General features: G+C 47.5%; 1 protein-coding gene across 6 annotated transcripts in view; it reads left to right on the forward strand.

The window, feature by feature from the left end:
* GSE1 (Gse1 coiled-coil protein) overlaps positions 1–19,543 on the forward strand; it is a 367,574-nt gene that overhangs the window by 333,324 nt on the left and 14,707 nt on the right. For 5 of the 6 annotated variants that reach the window (XM_066636740.1, XM_066636742.1, XM_066636743.1 and 2 more), the window contains 6 exons: positions 9,227–9,417; positions 10,525–10,725; positions 12,279–12,470; positions 12,564–12,880; positions 14,385–14,712; positions 18,506–19,101. In XM_066636740.1, coding sequence (XP_066492837.1) covers positions 9,227–9,417; positions 10,525–10,725; positions 12,279–12,470; positions 12,564–12,880; positions 14,385–14,712; positions 18,506–19,101 — 1,825 coding nt within the window. The remainder of the gene's footprint in view (positions 1–9,226; positions 9,418–10,524; positions 10,726–12,278; positions 12,471–12,563; positions 12,881–14,384; positions 14,713–18,505; positions 19,102–19,543) is intronic. The other variant, XM_066636741.1, reaches the window with a different exon arrangement.

The following is a 19,543-nucleotide window of genomic DNA, read 5'->3' on the forward strand; positions in this document are numbered from 1 at the left end:
CAAACTTGTATAGCCCCATCCTATAGCCCTCAAAAGTCCTGTTGAAGGCAATGGATTCTGCGCCATGTTGCAGGGTCCAGCAGTGTGGATTTCTTGGTGCTCTCAGCACAAGCATTCCGTCGTTCTCTGTTGTGGCTTGCATGTGCTTTCCCTTCTTGCAACCACCGTGGCAATGTGGGGCCGACTGAGGAGGCAGAGGATTCAATTCAGCACAAAAGCTTTTCTGTTTCTGATGCTGAGCCACAGGAGTCTGTTGATTCCACAGAAAAGTAAGAGCCCCACGTATCAGATAGACAGTAATACACAGCAGTATGTTGTATCCATAACTAGAGGTGTTTGAGAACGGCGATATTCATTTTAATCAGCAGAAAGCCCATTGGGTTCAGTAAGACTTGGGCTGTAATTCTGTCTTACTTACCAGAAACAAACACCTCTGTCTATAATAAATGCCTCCTGGTTGTGGGGGAGAGGAATGAAGTCATCAACAAGAGTGTTTTGGGTCAAGCACCAACCATGCTCAAAGGTGCAATGAGCAGGCAAATGTTGCTTGCCTTCTCTGCACACAGACCGTCCTCCAGGGCCCAGTCCAGCTGTGTTTGCAGCACTCTTCTCTCTCCCTTACTCGCGTACAGGCAGCAGCAGGGAGTCAGAGCATTTGCTAATTAAGAATCAGCGTTAGCAGTTGTCCTCCCCTTGTATTTTACCCAGGCTTCCTTGAGGGATCACAGCTCTTGGAAATACTAATTAAACCACAAGGAGGAAAGGAGAGGGAGGGGAATGGAAAGCAGGACCCTTGACACTTGGAAAAAGGCAGATGATGCCTCAGCAGACAAAAACATGTGCAATCCAAAGCCTGGAGCTCTGATCATGATGGGAGAGGCGACTTTCTAAGGCCTGCGCTGTGATGTTGCCATCCCTGCTTGTGTTGATTGTTGTGGTGGTTTCTCTATAAACATCCTTTTCTACAAAAACACCACTTGGTGAACCAAGGATGGCTCATTGCTTTGTGCGTCTGCATAGTTTGTGAAGGTGGAGTTATAATTGGGGGCTGTGATATGCAGGGACAATGTTTCTCAAACTATGGGTCGGCACCCACTAGGTGGGTTGCGAGTCAGTTCCAGGTGGGTCCCCATTCATTTCAATATTTTATTTTTAGTATATAAGACTTTATGCTACCATGGGATGTGACTGCATTTGAGGAAATGTTACAAATCTGTACTTTTAACAGGCTTTTCACAATGAGAATAAATGGGACTTACTCCTGGGTAAGTGTGAGTAGGATTGTGGTCTAGGATTGTTAAAAATTTTCCTGCTTGATGATGTCACTTCAGGACATGATGTTGCTTCTGAAGGGTCCTGACAGATTCTCATTCTAAAAAGCAGGTCCCAGTTCTAAAAGTTTGAGAAAGTAGGAGAAGAGCGACACAAGGAAGAGGGTCCTTCCTATCTCCGCATCTGGGAGTGGAACTCCTGCGCCTCCTGTGTGGCATGTTCTTACAAAAATGTGTCCTGCCTCTTTGGGATTCAGCTTTGTGGAGGTCCTGCTGAGACCTGCTTGCTCTGACTGTTTTCTGATCCAAGTTCTTCAGATATGTTAGAATGCCATTGTAGAGCCGTGCATTTCAATGCCTGTGTATCCATTTAACAATTGGGCATGAGTTGGACAAATCTCTCCAGAGACCAGGTGGAGCCCACAGTTGCTCTCACCTGTTCTGGTGGGCTCAGCCCCTCTCTTCCCCCTCTCTGCCAAAGCCCGTCGCTCCTTGAGAAAACCCTCAGCTGCCTCTGGAATATTCTGCAACACTTAAGAAAAGGCAATAATATTTCTGCTCCAACAATTTGCCACTAATGAAGCACTAATGCCACTAGGGAGTGTTCTGAGTTGAGAAAACCGGGGCTGACTCAACAGATGATATGGGCAATCCATCCTAGTACAGAGATTGAATTGACACTTTAATTCTTTCTCTTACTTTTTATTTTTTGGGTAGATGGGGAGAACAGAGCACAGTAGCTCAGTAAAATAAGGTTGGGGGAAGCAGAGGAAGAGAGAGAGGAATGAGACACTTGAAACTCTGAAATGCTAAAATCAAAGTGGCGTCTTGCTGCTGGCGCCAATCCATCAGAGGTTAGCGGTTTTTCAGAGATAATATGGAGTCTTTTGAAAGGCCGTGTGGAATGAAGAATTGTCTATTTTAGAGCTAATAGGGCATGTCCTGTGGTCTCGCTGGCAGAGATTGCGTACTAATCACCAGAGAATGACTGATCTTCCCACTCTCTCACTTCTCCTGGCCCCCTCCACGCCATCTCCTAGCCCTCTCCTTTCATCACGGCAGCTACACTTCAAGCCACTGCTGGAAATCAAGTACATTGCAGGTGTGGCATTTACTGGTTCCCCTTTGCTGAGCAGCTGCCATGTTCACCTGTAAGATGTGTAGGCCTGGGCAGAGTTCAGGGCATGGTAAAGCAGCATGGTATACTGCCCTGTGTCATGACTGATGCAGATTGAATTATGGATCAACTGAACCTGTGAAATGGTTGTGTCACTTAGCTGGCAGCTTCACAGAAAGAGCAGAGGAGCTGGGAAAGGGATCTGAGGAACTCCCTTTTTCCTGTCCCTCCTTGTGACAAGGCACTGCCTGACTAGCTCATATCATCTTTTTTCCAGGGTGTGCGGCTGGGGCAGTTTGCTGATGCTGCTTTCTGCAGTGGGCTTGCTTCTGTTTCCTGTGTGCCTCCAATGAAATGCTTGACTAACCTGTTTATTTTATGGCCACTATCAAAAGGCTAGTGGATTTATATTTGCAGTGCTGTTTCAGGCTCCATGGGCATCTATATCCTCCTGGGATGATTAATGACTCCAGGGGACAAAGCAACCAGTAAATCTTACAGGCAGGACATAATGCAGGCCATCCTTTCCTTCCACTGCTCTCCCTCCTCATTACAGCCAGGCTTGGCATAGATGAGCCGCACTCGTGCCCACCCATCTCGGTAATCTTTGTACATATGCAGATTGTGCCTTTGTACAGCAGACGGAGACCCCTTTCCTACATTTGCAGCAAGCCCCACTCCCTACCTCTTTTCCCTTGACGCGAAGGTCAAGGGGGACCATTCAGCACAGTCGCTTTTTCTTCTGTCTGCTCCTTCAATGAGCTCAACTATTTTGTTCCCGTTTCATTGTTGCTGTCCTCTGCTGCCTTCTCTCTCCCCCTCCATGCATCCAGATCATTGTCTCATGAATGTACCTTCTGGAGAAGGTCAGGGTTTGCTTGCTAGCTGTGGAAGAGGGCTGGGTGTGCAGCGCTCCCGGGCGCATGCAGTGTTCTGAGAGCGAACAGATGTTCCTGCTCATTAAAAATTCCAATCAGCAAGCCCATCTCTTTGAATTAATTATGGCCGATGTATTTTCTGAAGAGATTATGAAAGTCTTGAGGAGCTCTCAGCTGCTTGCTGAGTGTTTGTTGTGGTCGTATTTAGTAAATACACTTGACTGATAGAGGCAGATCTCCCAGTGGCACCTGGCACAGAGCTCTTTAATCCTTACCTCTGGTGCATGTTCAGAAATGTTGCTCTCTGGTGACATGAAGATGGATGGTCCACCTTTGGAAGGACAGACTGTACATAGAGAGCTGTTCCTGGTCTGCAAAAGTCTTAGTGGCAGTTTGGAGCTAGTTGCATATGGAGGCTATTTTTAAGCCCTTCCCACTTCCTTGAATGATGAGAAGTCCTGGGTAGAACTGCAGGGCTTTGTTTCCTTGCAATGAGAAAGCATTGGGGACTTTGAGCATCTTGGTGGCATTTGTTTTGTATACAAGTAGATGAGCATTTCCTGCTAGAAGCAAGCAGAATCCCAAAGACAGGCAGCAAAACTATGGAGCCTGCATCAGATTTCCCAAAGCAATAGTGTGGACCCTGCAGCATTCCAGGCTGCTTTCAATCCAGCTACAATTTGGCTCAAAATCCAACTCTGAACAAATGCTGACTGTCCCAACGGCCTCCCTTCGCCTCTTGCCACCTGAGGGTTGTCACCTTCCAAAGGCAGGAAATAAGACTTCCAGTCATTAACATTAATATCCCCCTTCCAGGGACTTCATTTCCCAGTGTGCCCCTCGCCCTGGGCATCCTGGGATTGGTCAAGGCTGGAGGAGAGGAGAAGAGTGCGGAGGTGCTGCATCTCATCAGCACAGGGTGCGCTCCTGACAGGCTTCAAACTGGGAGGGAAGAGTAAGCTCAGCGAAGGAGGGAGCCAGCCTGCTCTTAGTGGGGGGTGTCCAAATGCCCCATGCTGCATTCCTCCATCTTGCCTGGGGGGAATGGGGTGGCATCTGCATGTTGGGTGTATGTGTGTGAGCAGCCCCCATCTACTTTGGGGTGAGTTGTAATCTTACTCTGTGTGACTGCAATCCTAAACTCACTTTCCTGGGAGTAAGCCCCATTGACTCAAATGGGACTTACTTCTGAGTAGACCTACATAGACTTGGGGTCTGTGTCAGCTTAACCAAGGATCCTCACCTTTCTCTTTCTCCTCCCCCTTCAAAAAAGAAAAAAGCTAGTCTTGATGTCTTTGTCTCCAAAAATTGATTAAAAAATAAAAACACCCATTCCTTTTCAGCAATCCCCCTTTTTCCTCCTGCCTCCTTTTTTTGGGGGGGGGGGATTTCCCATGTTGGCTGCTATTATAAGACAAAGGCACAATCCTAGCTAGGTCTACTCAGAAGTAGGTCCTATTGTGTTCAATGGGACTTACTCCCAGGAAAGTGAGTTTAGGATTGCAGCCAAACAGTCTCTAGGTCTCAGTTTGCATCAGTTTGCAATTAGCAGATACACACAAAACAAAGTCTTCCCCTCCCTCAGCAAATTCATCACCTCCCCCCTCCCTTTCCCCTCCCTTTCCAAACCCTCCAGGTGCGCTGCTAACAAACTCAGGGCACAATCCAAACCAGGTCTACTCAGTCGTAAGTCCTATTTTGTTCAATGGGGCTTACTCTCAGGTAAGTGTGGTTAGAATTGCAGCCTCAGAGTGCTGGCAGTTGTTTTTTTGTTTCTAGTGTATAATTATAACACCTTCATCCCCATTTTGGGGGTAACTGAGGTGAGATGTTGTAATGGGGAGCTATGGCCAATGGCCACAAGGATCAGGGGAGGCGAGAGCCGGAAAAGTTTGAGAACCACTAAGTTAGATAGATGCAGCCAAATACAGAAACTGGGACAGGCTGTAGGAATGCTACAAATGCCCAGAACCTTCCATGAGAGCATTTGGCTCCATGCTGGACTAGGGCAGTGCTGACATTATTTTCATGCTTACTGGGAACCTAATTCTCTTGTTGTTTACCGCCCTCTTTTTATCTCTGTGTTGCCAAAAAGGACACTTCCTAGTTGGCTGTGGTTCTATGAACTCATCCTTCCCTTGATACTTTCTTACACTTCGATAGCTGTGCTACTAGACCAGAGGTCTTGAGAAGAAGGGTCTGGCATCCTGCAAGCTATGGGGAATCTGCTTCACAGTAAAAGGGAGCTCCCTGCAAAGTAAGGATTGGATAGCTTGGAGGAAAGGGGGGAGCTTGGCAGTCTTCATAATTACAGCAGCTCTGTTTCCAGAGGGCAGATGTGCACAGCCTCTGAGGGCTTCAGAAAGCCCTCCGAAGGTGACCGGAGCACAGCTTTGGTTGCCTTTGGAGGGTTCAGGTTGGGCGAAGTCTGGCTCAACACAGGTCCCAGATCCGTGGTTATAAAATCCACAGATAAACATGCTCCACCTGTTCTGGGAAATGGATGGACTCTGCATAAGTGATCTATAGGAGCAAGTGGTAGGAAGTAATAGCTATAAAGGCACTGCAGAGCTCTTGCAGCTTCTCCACACCATCCTTCTAAGTTTTCACCAGACCATGTTATAGATTATCAAGCTTTTCATCCCATAGACATGAGAATAAGGAACTCACTTTTTTTAAAAGAGCAAGCAAGCTGGGGATTAGGATATACTCAGGCCTGTGTCAGGCCCAGACTTCTGAGAGCTGGTATAGCCTAGTGTCTGGGAGACTGAGCTGCAAGTCAGGACTTCCCTGGTTCAAATCTCCTTCTGCCATGAACTCCTGGAGTGGCTTTAGGCAGGCCACCCTCTCTCTCACCTTACTGGACTGTTGTGAGAACAACATAAGGTTAATACATTGGAAAGTATTAAACGTTACCCTGTACATGTTGGCATCCTTCAGTCTTGGAAGACTATGGTATCGCGCTCTGAATGGTGGTTCTGGAACAGTGTCCTCTCCAGTGTGTGAAGCCTGGGTAAAGTAGATATGGAGGATAGACTGTTTCCCATGCGGCAAATCCCCCCTCTCCACGTCGCTGAAATAGTCCAATGCAAAGGCAGAAACCAATACAGTTGGTTCCAGCGGCGTCGCAGGAGTTGCCAGAGCGTGACTGTATACAGCTGTGAACTTCCTCAGGGACTCGGCTCTGGATTTTGCCTCAAGGTTGACTCCTGAAGCCTTTTCCATAACTGGATGTAGCCGCAAGGCAGTGGAGGTTTGGGATCAGAGTTTTCCTTCTTGCGGATGAGCTGCCTTCCCAGGCTAATGAGTCCCATCTACCTGGTGGCTGTTTAGTTGCCTCTTACAAGTACAACCAAACTGAGGTCCTATTCTTATCCCCAGCCCCCAGGGGAACTGACTTGGCTATAATGGGACTTACTTCTGAGTAGACATGCCTAGAATTGGGCTCTTAGTTGTTGTTGGTTCCAGCGGTGTCGCAGGAGTTGCCAGAACGTGACTGTGTTCAGCCATGAACTGCCTCAGGGACTCCTTTAAAGGCATTAAGTCTTGCGCATTTTGTAGCTGAATAGAGGTTTGAGCCTGGATCTTCTGTGCGTAAACCCAGCACTCCATTTGATGCACTGTATTGGGTCCTCGTTCTGTTTTAGTGGATCAGGAAGTACTTAAAAAGAGAACTACTTTGTGCGGAGGACGGGCAGGAATCGAGGATGTGCACTCTGATTTTGACTCCTCTTGACATCCATGAACTGTTTTTCTGCCTCGGCACACATCCAGGGTGCTGCTGTGCGGAGCCTGCCTCCCGCAGCTCCCTTAACGCCATTAGATGGTTTTTATCCTTTTAAAGGGCTGAGAAGAGCTTTCAAGGGCTGCATGGCACCCTGCCAGGTGAAGTACACATTAAACGAACCCAATTGATGTGTGGGCTTGGCAGAACCTGCCATGCCAGTGTTTTAATGTCTCGTGTAGCAGGTGTGTGGCCTGACCTGGAACGTGGCAGGGGAGAAATGGGATTTCCTTCCCAATGTAAACAAGAAGGAATTCACCAACTGGATCGTCAACCAGATGGGCCCTGGAGGTGGCAAATGTTTTATAACTAGGTTGTCCCACTAGGTGGGATCTCTGCTAAGGAACAGGTGGACTGCTGGCATCTGAACCGAGTTGGTGTTCACCATGCTAAGTACATTTGACAAGTGGGAGTTTCCTCCACTGTTCCCCCTTGATGTGCCCTATGGACCATTTCAGGCAAGCTTAGCTTCAAGGTGGCTTCTGAACTGGAGAAAGCACAAACAGGCAGTGTGGAAAGGGTTCTGGGTTCTGCCCTGGCATCTCCTTTAAATGTCAAGAAGGTTGTCATTCCGGGTTTAAGTGTATCTCTTGAAGCAACTTCTTTTGTCCTAAAAAGGAAGCTTCATCCTGGGTCCAGTAGGCAGAGCCCTGCTTTCTGATTACACATTCTAGTGGCCAGAATTGTCACTCTTTTCTGCTGCCTTTGTTCAGACACTCATGTCTGCTTCTGATAAAAGTAGGGGGTCCACAAATGGGGACTTGGCTTATAAGCCAACAATGATTTGAGGCTGTTGCCAACACCCCTTTTCCTAAGTGCCTGTGGGAGAGAGGTAGTCTCTGTTTTTGGTTTTGCACGAGGGTGTAACAAACAGCAGAAGCCTCTCTAGATGTGCTAGGTAGCCACTCGTCTTGTTTCTTATCTTCTTAAAAATGGCTGGAAACAAGACTTCAGGAGAGAGAGAATCTTTATAGTGTTGGGTGCCCTGCTCATTGCAAGTCTGGGAGCCCTTACCTCTGCTGAGCAGATTTCTAGATGCCTGGAAATCAGCTTTTTTGGAACCCAAGTCTGCTCTCGCCCCCTCAATTAATTCTATGACCTGTTCATGCTTCATTTTACTTTTGTGTTAACATTTTCTTTAGGTGGAAGTAACTCTAACTGAAAGGCTTGAAATCCAAGTGATCTGTATGTTAGATAACTGCAGTTTCAGACTGTCTTGGTTAGCACAGCGATGGACCACTCAAATGTCTCCCTTGTTTTTATCAAATTTTGATGTCAGTGTTGTACAAGGAGCAGATTAAAATCTGAATCTGACCTCCTTTTGATGTCTTCCCCATCACTGCCTGGATCCGAAGAGAACCGCTGTGTGTACATGTGGGGTCAGTTGCCTGAAACTGGTGCTGTGACTAGCTGTGGTGGCTTCTGATGTGACCCACTCCTTCATCCAGAGCTACATCGTCTCTGGTGTTTGCTGGGGACTGTCTGGCCTGTCCTGAGCCCCAGAGGTGCTTGGAACAGAGGCTGCCATGTGAAGCCCAAACCAGATGCTGCTTTTTCCCTTCTCTGTTTTCGTCCTGTGTTGGTGTTGCCAGAATAGCTATGACAGCAAAAAGCAAACAGCTGCCTGCACAGCTGATGCCAGGGCTGGCCACTTCAGGGAATGACTGGTCACAGACCCGTCTGCTTTGCCCCAGTGGCAGTGCCAGCTTCCTAATGCCCTCTCCTGGTCTTCACACATGCACCACTATTGCCAGGATATCCAGCATGGCATGTGAGCAGCTGCCATCTCAGCTGATTCCAGACTCAGTCCAGGAATGGCTGGTACAGTGCCTTTGTTTTTCAGGGGGGAAACGGAGAACTGCAGCTGGTCCGAAAAAGGCCCTTTTTTCCTCTTGGTGATGAATGGGTGGCTTTGGAACATGGTAGAGCCTGGCTCCAGATACACACCTAAGAACTGGCTAGATCAGGCCCAGGTGCCAGTAACCTGTTTCCAGCCATGGTGCAAGTCCCATTATCAGGAGGCTGGGAAGTAGCAAACACTTGTAAGCCCCCCCCCCCCCCGCTGCATAAAAGTAGGCAGTGCTAGAATGTACAGCTGTGCTCTTCCATTTCTTTCTGGTCTTCCTGGGGTGCATGGCGGGAGTATCATTCTTCATATATTCCTCTCCCCACTTAGCAAGAAGCTGGCTCACGAAGCAGTGGTGGAAGCAGCAACAGCAGCAACAGGGACCGCCTGCATGCCGAAGCACCATTGCCCCAGGAGAAGGCCAGCGGCCCAGCAGTTCCTTCTCACTTGCTCGGAACACCTTATTCCTTTGGAATCCCACCCAACTCCATTGTGCAAGACTCACGTTTCCCGCCTCTCAAGTAAGTGGTGCGGCAGAGAGCGTGGGAGGACACGCAGCTGGTCAGACAGGCCCTTCTTCCCCTCCGGCGCAGCAGTCTCTTGAGAGCTAGCTGATCCCGGCTCCATGCATGCACTGATCGTTTTCCACAGAAACGCACTTGGTTTCTTCACAATTCGTCCGCAGGTCCCCTTTCAATTATAAACCTGTGACATTGTGTCTACACTGTCTTCCTGCATACATGCAGGCTACAGCACTAAGGAGGGGCAACAATTTAACAAAATGGCAAGATACTGGGGACGGAAGGGGTGGGGAGTATAGCCTTGCTGGTAGGCGGAGCGAAGTGGCCACAGCTGAAGGGCTCAGGCCTATGTAATGTTTCAGTGCTTCAGCAGCATCAGCAGGGCATACACTGCATCCTGCGGTGGGAGGGACAGTCACAGAAGCCTCCTCAAGGTCAGGGAATAAACACCCCATTGCCTTGGGGCTGCATTGGCACTGGAAAGTTGGATAGTATTGGGCCCTTATTTCCTAGTAAACCAAGTCCCTTACTTGGACTTACTTGCAAGTACACACCTATGTCAGATTGAGCTGTTGGTTTGCATTACTGGTGAAATAAGAAGCTGAATTTTCTCTGTTTGCTCAACCATTAATGCGGATAATATTACGATTAAGGGCCCAATCCTATGGAACTTTCCAGAGCTGGGGAGGGGAGTCACAGAGGTCTCCTCAAGGTCAGGGCACAAACACTTCCTTACTTCTGGGCTCCACTGCAGCTGATTGGCACTGGGAAGTTGGATAGTATTGGGCCCTTAGAGTGTGTGCAAGGAGAGCAGGGCAGCTTGGATTGCTAGGCCTCTTTGTGGCTGCAGTTTCAGAGGGGCAACTGTACATGTTAGCCCTTCACTGTGAATAGGGAGCACCAGCAGTGTTGCTCCTTAACTTACATAAAATGTACATTCTCTTTTCCCTGTGCTATGCTGTGCTTTGACTGTGCAGCAACTGAGCCCAGCTCAGTGCTGATGCAAGAGACAAGATGCCCTGAACAAGAACAAGGGGTCCCCAAGGGGGGTTGGGGCAAACATGCTGAGCAACCCCCCTCCAGTTCTCTCTCTCTCCTTCCACTTAGCAGCCTCCAGCGACCTGTTCACCACGTGGTGCCTCCCAGCGCGGTCACAGAGGACTACCTGCGGAGCTTCCGGCCCTATCATACCGCTGAGGAGCTCCGCATGTCCTCCCTGCCTCCTATCACTCTGGACCCAGCCACTGCTGCTGCCTACTACCATCCCAGCTACCTGGCTCACCATCCTTTTCCTCACCCAGCCTTCAGGTAAGAGCTGTCATCCATCCCACTTTGCCTTGAGTGACCACCAGAATTTGCATTGGAGTTGTTCAGGCTGTTGCCCAGTGTACCCTTTTGGAACCAGCCACAGACAAATACATCTTGCCCGCAATGGAGGGCTCCCTGGGGGTTTCAGCCCAGCTGTAATAAAGCACAACAGGCAATCACTTAAACCCCTGCAGGATTCCTGATCCAGAACTACTAATTTGTTCCTTGAATGGGATCCTGTTGAGCAGAGACTGCCTCTGTCTGGCTGCTGTTATGTCCAGTCAGTAAGACATGCTGCAGCTGTGGAGAGCTGAGATCAAGCAAAGGACTTGAAGAAAAAGCAACTACAAGACAGTCTTCTTCTAGCTTCTCCCTTCTGGCTAATTTGTCATGTATTAATTTGAAATGTGTGTGTGGGTGTTGTGTACACATGAAGTTTCTTGTTCATGGAGGGTCACATACAGACAGAGGCTCTTTTTTGGAAACCACACCCGCTGAGCGATCAGTGATCAGGCCCTCCCTGTGGTGGTATCTTGGCCTTGAACTGCCTTCACCTCCTCTTATGAATTTTAGACACCAGGTAAAATGGCTGTGTATGTTTTAAACAAAGACCTTTAATTCAGTATATGCTGGCTTTTCTCCACCAGTATTTTTAGTGTCTTTGTTTACCTGTCGCTTTATCCTCCTGCTTTAAATATGCTGTTTTATTGTTGTTACTGTTATATTGTTCTTTTCTAAAATTATGCTAAAATGATTTTAATGGAGGTACAACTGAGGAGTGCTAAGAAGGGAATTCATGCCCTTTGCATTTGTTTTTTCTTCAGTCTTCCCAAAGTTGAAGCTCAGCTGGGAGACTTGGGTGCCTGCTGGGTCTGATTCCACAACAATCAGACTAATGGTGCTCATAGTGGCAGCTTCTCACCAACCATGGTAGGGCTTCTAGTCCAAAGCTGAAGATGAAGCCTTACCACTTGCACTGAGTCTCCACTCACATTTGAAGATCAAAGGGTCTGCTTAGTTTGTTTAGTTGGCCCAAAGTACATTCAGCAGTACATCTGCTGAAGCCAGAGAGTCTCATGATATAGAGTTCAAGGGGAGTCTTCCCACTCACCATCTACTCCAGGGGTCTCCAAACCCTGGCCCAGGGGCCAAATGCGGCTCACGGCAAGCCTCTGTCTGACCCGCAGCCAGCCTCTGATCCCCTGAGCGCCTTTGGCCCAGTTGACCAAACACAACCAGAGTTGTGCTTGTGGGGTGGGGGAATGGGGATCTATTTAAGTGTGTGCTTTATTTCTTGGGTTGTGTTGATGCTTGGAGAAATCCTGGACATTTGAGCCTATTCATTCATTCATCTAAATACATCACTAATGTATTTATTTAAATTTTATATTTAATTGTTTTCCCGGCCCTTGACACTATGCCAGATATTTGATGCAGCCCTTCGGCCGAAAAGCTTAAAGACCCCTGATCTACCTGATAGAGGCAATAATGTCTGTTCTTTGTGGATAAGTAAGCTACATGACTTCTCAGACTTACTGCATATCTCTTTCCAGGATGGATGACTCCTACTGCCTTTCTGCTCTGCGCTCGCCTTTCTATCCAATTCCAACTCCTGGTTCGCTCCCACCCCTTCACCCATCAGCCATGCACCTCCACCTGTCGGGAGTGAGATATCCCACTGAGCTTTCTCATTCGTCTCTCTCAGCACTTCAGTCCGAACGCATATCCAGCCTGACCGCAGAGAGGTATAGAGGGACTATCTTGACTATTTAAGGGAGGAAGTGGGGTGGTCACTCTTTAAGTTCAATTGACCCTTCCTACTGTTTCGGATTTTACAGGTTGCAGATGGATGAGGAGCTGAGACAGCGGGAACGAGAGAAGGAGCGAGAACGGGAAGCCGATCGTGAGAGAGAGAGGGAGCGGGAGAGAGAACGGGAGCGGGAAAAGGAGCTGGAGAGGGAAAGAGAAAAAGAACGGGAGCGAGAGCGTGAACGGGAGCTGGAGAGACAACGAGAGCGAGCCCGGGAGAAGGAGCAGAGCCTTGTCAAAGCCATGGAAGGCCCCTTCCTGCCGGTGTCAGAGCTGCATGGGCTGAGGAGCCACCCACTGGAAGAGCGTGTCAAACCATCTGAGCAGCTAACGCCAAACCGAGCAGGTGACCCTGAGGCAGCAGCCCCTTGAATGGTTTTCATTGGGAGGTTTTGGGGAGGCCAGTCTGTTTGCCATGAACATGGTAGAGCCAGCCAAATGCTGAAACTCAGCTCCTAGACCCAGGGCCTTCAGCAAGCTTGGACAGGGTCTAAAGGGAACCACAACAGGGCTTGATCCCACTGGGACACAGTTTCTGGTTCTGTGATGGTTGTTGACAGTAAAGTCATTCATGGGATGACCTTGCAATTTGATTCATCTTCCCACACAGCTCTGTGTGTGTGTGTGTGTGTGTGTGTGTGTGTGTGTGTGTGTGTGTGGTTTGTTTCATTCATAGCACATATGAAGCCAAGAGATCTGTGGAGAAACTCTTAAAATAAATGACCGCTTCTGGTGAAGCTTCTCAAACTGGGTTTCCAGGGGCTTCTCTGCCTGTACAGGTTTCTCACCCTCTTTCACAGCTACTGCTTCTGATCTACTGGCTATCTCCTGCCAGTCTACACACTTCTGTGAACTTGGTTTTGTCACCCAAAATACACAGAGTTTAATCTTTGAGGCATAATAAACTATGGCTGTAATCCGAACCACACTTTCCTGAGAGTAAACCCCATTGAACAAAATAGGACTTACTTGTGAGTAGACCTGGTTAGGATTGTGCCCTATATTAAGTAGATATATGGAAATTTACCTGAAGTGGTTTATTAATAATAATAATAATAATAATAATAATAATAATAATAATAATAATAATAATAATAAACTTTATTTCTATCCCGCCCTTCTCCCTAAAGGGACCCAGGGCGGCTTACAACATATATAAACAGATTAAAACATAATTTAACAAACAGATAAAAACATATTAAAAACACATTAACAGAGACCATAAAAACAGTAGTCAGATAAAAGTCAGAATAAAAAAGAGCATAAAACAGCAGTTCTTAGAGGAATCAGGCCTGTAAAAAAGCAACTAAAAGATGTATAAAAGATGTTAAAAAGGGTATGAAGTCAGAAGGCTTGTTTAAACAGCAAGGTCTTCAGGCCTCGCTGAAAGGTCTCAAGAGAGGGAGCCATTCTCAAGTCAAGGGGAAGGGAGTTCCATAAGTGGTTTAAAATTTTTTTTTTTAATATATATGTATCATTAAATTGTGTGTGTATAGCCAAGAAAGACCCTTTGCCATAACATGACCATTATTAAAGTAAGTGTAGGCCATGTCTACACCTGTAGATTGCTCGCAGATCTGATGGACAGAGATGAGCAGATCACGTGCTCTGCATCTTTCAATGCTGAATACCGTGCAAGGTGTTGTGTTCCTACCCTGTGCTCTGCTACTCCCCCCCTAAATAGGTGGCTGCTTTGCAAGGTTTTGTCTCACAATCATTTAACATTGCATGGATAGTATTACTGCCAATTTCTTGCTGCCATCTACCAGCGGAGCCTCTGCACTATGGCCGGACAGAAGCACACCAAGATTAAAAGGAGACCAGTGTGACTTGCCTCTCTTTTCCTGCAGAGAAACCGAAGGATTCTTCTGTCATCCAGGCCCCCAAGCCAGTCCAGCATCCTTTGCACCAGTCATCTGCCTCGCACCATCCAGTACCCAGCCTCATTTCCAATCACAGCATCTTTCCCCTGCCCGGAAGCAGCACCGCCACAGCGCTCCTAATCCAACGCACCAACGAGGAGGAGAAGTGGCTGGCACGGCAGCGACGGCTGCGACAGGAGAAGGAGGACCGCCAGTCCCAGGTGTCTGAGTTCCGACAGCAAGTGCTAGAGCAGCATTTGGATATTGGGCGGCCACCCACCCAGATGGAAACAGAGCACCGGCCAGAGAACCCCAGGTAAGGCCCGGACTTCTCAGTCTCTGGATAGCCTTGGGCTCTCTCATGATGATGATGGCCTTTTGAGAGAATGTTGCAGGCTGCTCTCTGTCCCCATCTGGCTTGTGGGGCCAAGGAGATGGGAGAGCACCCCAGTCTTTCTCCAAGCTGAAGTGGCTTCTCTGCAAGGGACAGCCCACCTTCCACTGAAAGATTAGTGGCTTGGAAAGATTGATGAAGCCCACAGTCTTGAACTGGCTCCATTCTATCTAGATTTTAGCAAGGCATGAGCTAATGCCATCTGACAGCTGTTAGGAAGCCTGGGCAGAACAAGCGTGGTGGCCTCCATCCAACCGATGGTGACCAGGTGTCATTGAAGCAGTTGTCACTAATTGCTGCCATCGTTGGCAGATGGGAGGGAGCAGGGGCTGGGCCTTGGAGACTTCCAGATCCGAATGGGTTATAGCATTGCTGGCACTGCTGCTTCCTGTCCTCCAGTGTGTGGTCCAGGAGAGGATAGAGAGTCCAAGGCTGGCTTATTGCCTGCTTTGCCAAGAGCAAAATGATTGCTCTTGAACAAGGCAGAAGTCTCCCCAGCCACACTGATGCACGTTTTTGTGTGTGGGCCAAGGATTTGGACTTCAGCCGGGGGGGGGGGGGTCTGATGAGGTGACAGCATGAATAGTTCCCTGCCAGCCCAGCTTCAGGGTCTCTCCATCTCTGTCCTGGGCATGGTGTGAAGGGTGGCAGAGTGTAAAAGAACAGCTGTGTGCACAGAAATACAGTCTCCATCAGTGGCTGCTTCCACCCTGCTTGTGCCTCTGGGTGGATTGATACCTCCTTTCTTGCTGTGTTGCCAAGTGCTCACTTAAGCACCACTGATTTGACTCATCCCTTTGGCTCTGCTGCTGGATCTCATTGTTGGTTTCGGGTATCAAGAGGATTAGAAGAGCTAATCAGGTATAAGGAGTGGATTGCTGGTCTGTGCAGCACTGTCAAATTCTCATTTCACCATCCTCTTCTGTGGTGGTTCAGCACAGGCACACACTAGAACAAGGTCACCTCTGATATATGCATGTTGAGAAGAGCCTTGGGCTGTGTGTTCAAAAGCCACAATCCAGTGCTAATCCATTGTGCCAGCATATTGGATTGGTGCAGTAAAGAGCTACAGCCACAGGCAAATTGTTAAAGGGCCACTAAGGATCAGCGCAAGACCCATTGCTTCATGCTCAGGAGCCGACTCAGATGTTTCTCCATCCAATTATGCTGATATTTTTAAGCATAGGTAGTATTTAGGATTGGTTATGAGTACATATGTGAGTCTTGTTAGAACAAATTTCCTGAGTTTAATTGGAGTGACTTTCATTGTTTTTGTATGTTGTACACCCTTTGAGTGCTGCTTTGGTAGCAGAGAAGCAGTACAGAACTGTCAAACAAATAGAAACTAGAGTCCTCTTCAGGAGCTTAGCTGAGGACAATTATGCCGGTATCCTTCAGAGATTTCCAACTTGAAACTTCATCCCATGCAAGCACTTATGCCAGAGTTTTCACCAGCTCTGCAGCAGCTGTGTTACAAATTGAGGCAGCAATCCGAACTTGATGCTCCATTGCACGGATCCCTGGTGCTCTGGAGTGGGAAACTGTTAAATGCACAGCTTCAGCACATGTAATATTTATCTTGCTAATGGTTTTTGTCCTTTTACTAGCTATTTAAGAAGGATTTCATGGTGTCATTCCCTTTGTGCCCCAACAGCATAAGGCTTTTTATTCCGGCATTTTGGCTGATTTTAAACCAGTAGAGAGTTTATATGAATCTGCAACTATCTAAAAGTCAAATTATTTGGTCTAGTAACGATAGAAAGGCACATTTAGCTACTTCTTCCCCCTCTATATGCAAGCAGGGGCTTGATGACGAAATTGAACTGCATATTCAGAGACCACATGACACTGTCCTCCCCAGTAGCTGGTATTCAGCTGCTTTCATGTCCTGTTGTGGGATTCCCAAGGGCATTTGCTTGACTACGATGATGAACAGGATCTTGAAGTAGATGCTCTGATCTAGTAGAGCCATTCTTATGTTCTGTACGAGTTGGTGTGCTTTAGAGTGGTGGGCTTGGACCTGGAGACTTAGGTTCAAATCCCCACTTAGCCATGAAGCTTACCAAGTTCATTTGATCTATCTTTTGGTCTTATTTACCTCCATAGGGTTGTTGTGATGGTGAAAGGAGTGACCTTTTGGGGAAAGGATGGAATATAAATGTCAAAAATAAATAATGCTTGCAAGCAAAGACTCTAGGCCAATCTCCCACTTAGCATTTGAGAACTTTGTGATCTCAGCTTGATCAGAGTGAGGCCAAGCCTTTCAAACTACAAACTAGCTACAGGTGTTTGTTTCTGGTAAGATGAGATTACAGCCTAAAGTCTTATTGAGTACCTTGGGCTTACTTCTGAGTTAAATAAATAACACAGTTTTCAATTACCTCTACTTATAGCTGATGTCCATCAGTTTGAAAATGCACTGCTTGGATCATTTTTCTCAAATACGTGGCAAAAAGTTTTTGAATAACCGAGTAAGCAACTCAGGAGAGAGAACTTGCTTGGTTAACCAGAAAGGAAGCTGCATTTAGAATCCATCGGGCTGATCAAATATCTACTGAGAAACCTCTCCCCACAAATAAAACCACAAAGAAAATGAGATGGTGCGTGTGATGAAAGACACTGGTCCACTATGACACCTCACTTGAGCCCTACTGGATTTATGAATGCTGACAATTTCCCAATTAATCAAATGACTAGGTTTAATACTCTCTGTGTTTATGGATCTTAATTTTCTGAGGAAGGGGTTTAAATGAGCACATTTTTACAAATCCTGCACAGCCATGAACCTCACAGGGTGGCCTGGAAGAAGTTGTTGTGAGGACAGAGACTAGAATTGTGGAGCAAAGGAATTGTATGCAAAGGAGGGCTTTCGAAATGAAAATAGCCATCAGCATAGTAGTGACAATGGGGTGTGTGTGATGTTTTCTGTACTGTTTGTGATAGCAATTAATATAACAACCACTAGGTGTCATCCCAGTTCCAGACTCCGAAAGGTCTAGGAAGGTGTCTTGCATGCCAGAGCTGCCAGTGTTCAGGCCAGATTCGACCGGCAACCCACTCACTGACCAGGTTCTCCTCCAGTAGATAGCTTTATATAGAAACATGTGGTGCTCTGAAGCACCTTTTCATTCCATTTAGCAACATGCCATGCAGGCCATATACGTCTGCAAAAGAAGATATGATACTTTACACTGGGGGATACTGGGACCATTGGTATCTCAGTATAAATGTGTCAGAAGGCAATATGAGACAGCAGTGTTTACCTTAGAAATCTGTGACAATCAAAGCCACACCACACTGCTTAGTTGCAAGTTACAGAAGATGCCTGAAAAAGAACAGCCTTTTGTGTTTTATTTTTACTCTAGAGCAGCCATTTTCAACCCCTGTGCTGCGGCACACTGGTGTGCCGCGAATGGTGTACAGGTGTGCCACGGGAGTTTGGGGGAGGATCATTTATTAGTAGGGCCATTGGGGGATGTGAGCCCCCCCCCCACCAATAGCATGGTGTGCTTTGTCAATGGTCAAAAATCAGATGGTGTGCCTTGACAATATTAGCACTTTGTCAGTGTGCCATCAGACAAAAAAGGTTGAAAATCACTGCTCTAGAGCCTTCTACTATGCACCAAAGAGGCTTTGCGTGATCTTTGGTGGCAGCAAAAAGCTCTTCTGGACTGCTCTTGTGTGTCTTTCTAATGATCACACATTCTTTCTGCAGATCGGGACCAAACCGCCTTGAATCAAGTAGTCGAGACCAACCGCAGCATTTCGGAGGGCCCCCTCCACTCATCTCCCCTAAGCCCCAGCACCATCCTGTCCCTACTTCCCTTTGGAACCCTGTCTCCTTGATGGACAACACCAGTGATCCCCGAAGGACACAGGAAAATCACCCTCTCCAAAGCCATACCAGCCAATATGAGCCCAGCCGGCAAGCTGTCCCCCTTGTGAAGGTAGAACGGGTCTACTGTCCAGACAAACCAGAGGAAGGGTCCAGGAAAAGAGACACCCTGGACAAATACCAACCAGCCAGAGAGCTCGGAGGATCGGAGCATGGTGGTTTTTCCCATGCGCCCTTCTTAGCAGAACTGGAGAAATCCACACAGACCATTTTGAGCCAGCAGAGGGCATCACTCTCCCAGAGTGGACAGCTTGTTGATGCCAGCTTGAACAGCAAGCCTGGTTCACCCTACAGGCATCAGTTACCCCGAGGGCCTGACCCTATGTATGTTTATGATGAATTCTTGCAGCAGCACCGCAAGCTTGTTAGCAAACTGGACCTAGAGGAGAGGAGGCGGAGAGAAGCCCTGGAGAAAGGTCAGTGCTTTGACGTGTTCATGAAGGGTCCACTACGTTGGAGTCCAGTCTTTTGTAGAAAAGAGAGCTGTATTGGAAAGTGCTCAGAACTATCAAAATGTAGGCTAACCTTGAGAGGCGGAGGAGTCTTGACCAAAGGGCCTGAAACTGCAGTAGACATGTATTGGTTGTTTTCACTGTAATTCAATGCGGCAGCTTTTCATGCAGAAAATCCTGGATTGAATCCTTGGCATTTCACCTGAAGAAGCACTGCCAATCAGCGTAACTAGTACTGGTCCAGCCTGCCTAATGACCAGGCTCAGTATAAAACAGCTTCATATATGTTTTTCTGATTATGTTTTGCAGTTCCTATGTGGAGCTGGTGTCTGAACACTTCTGGTGTATCCCACCCAGCACCTTATTTGATGCATTGTGTTACTAGAGTCTGTCATCATGCATCAAA

This window comes from Tiliqua scincoides, chromosome 9 (genome assembly GCF_035046505.1).
Source record: "Tiliqua scincoides isolate rTilSci1 chromosome 9, rTilSci1.hap2, whole genome shotgun sequence".
NCBI lineage: Eukaryota > Metazoa > Chordata > Lepidosauria > Squamata > Scincidae > Tiliqua > Tiliqua scincoides.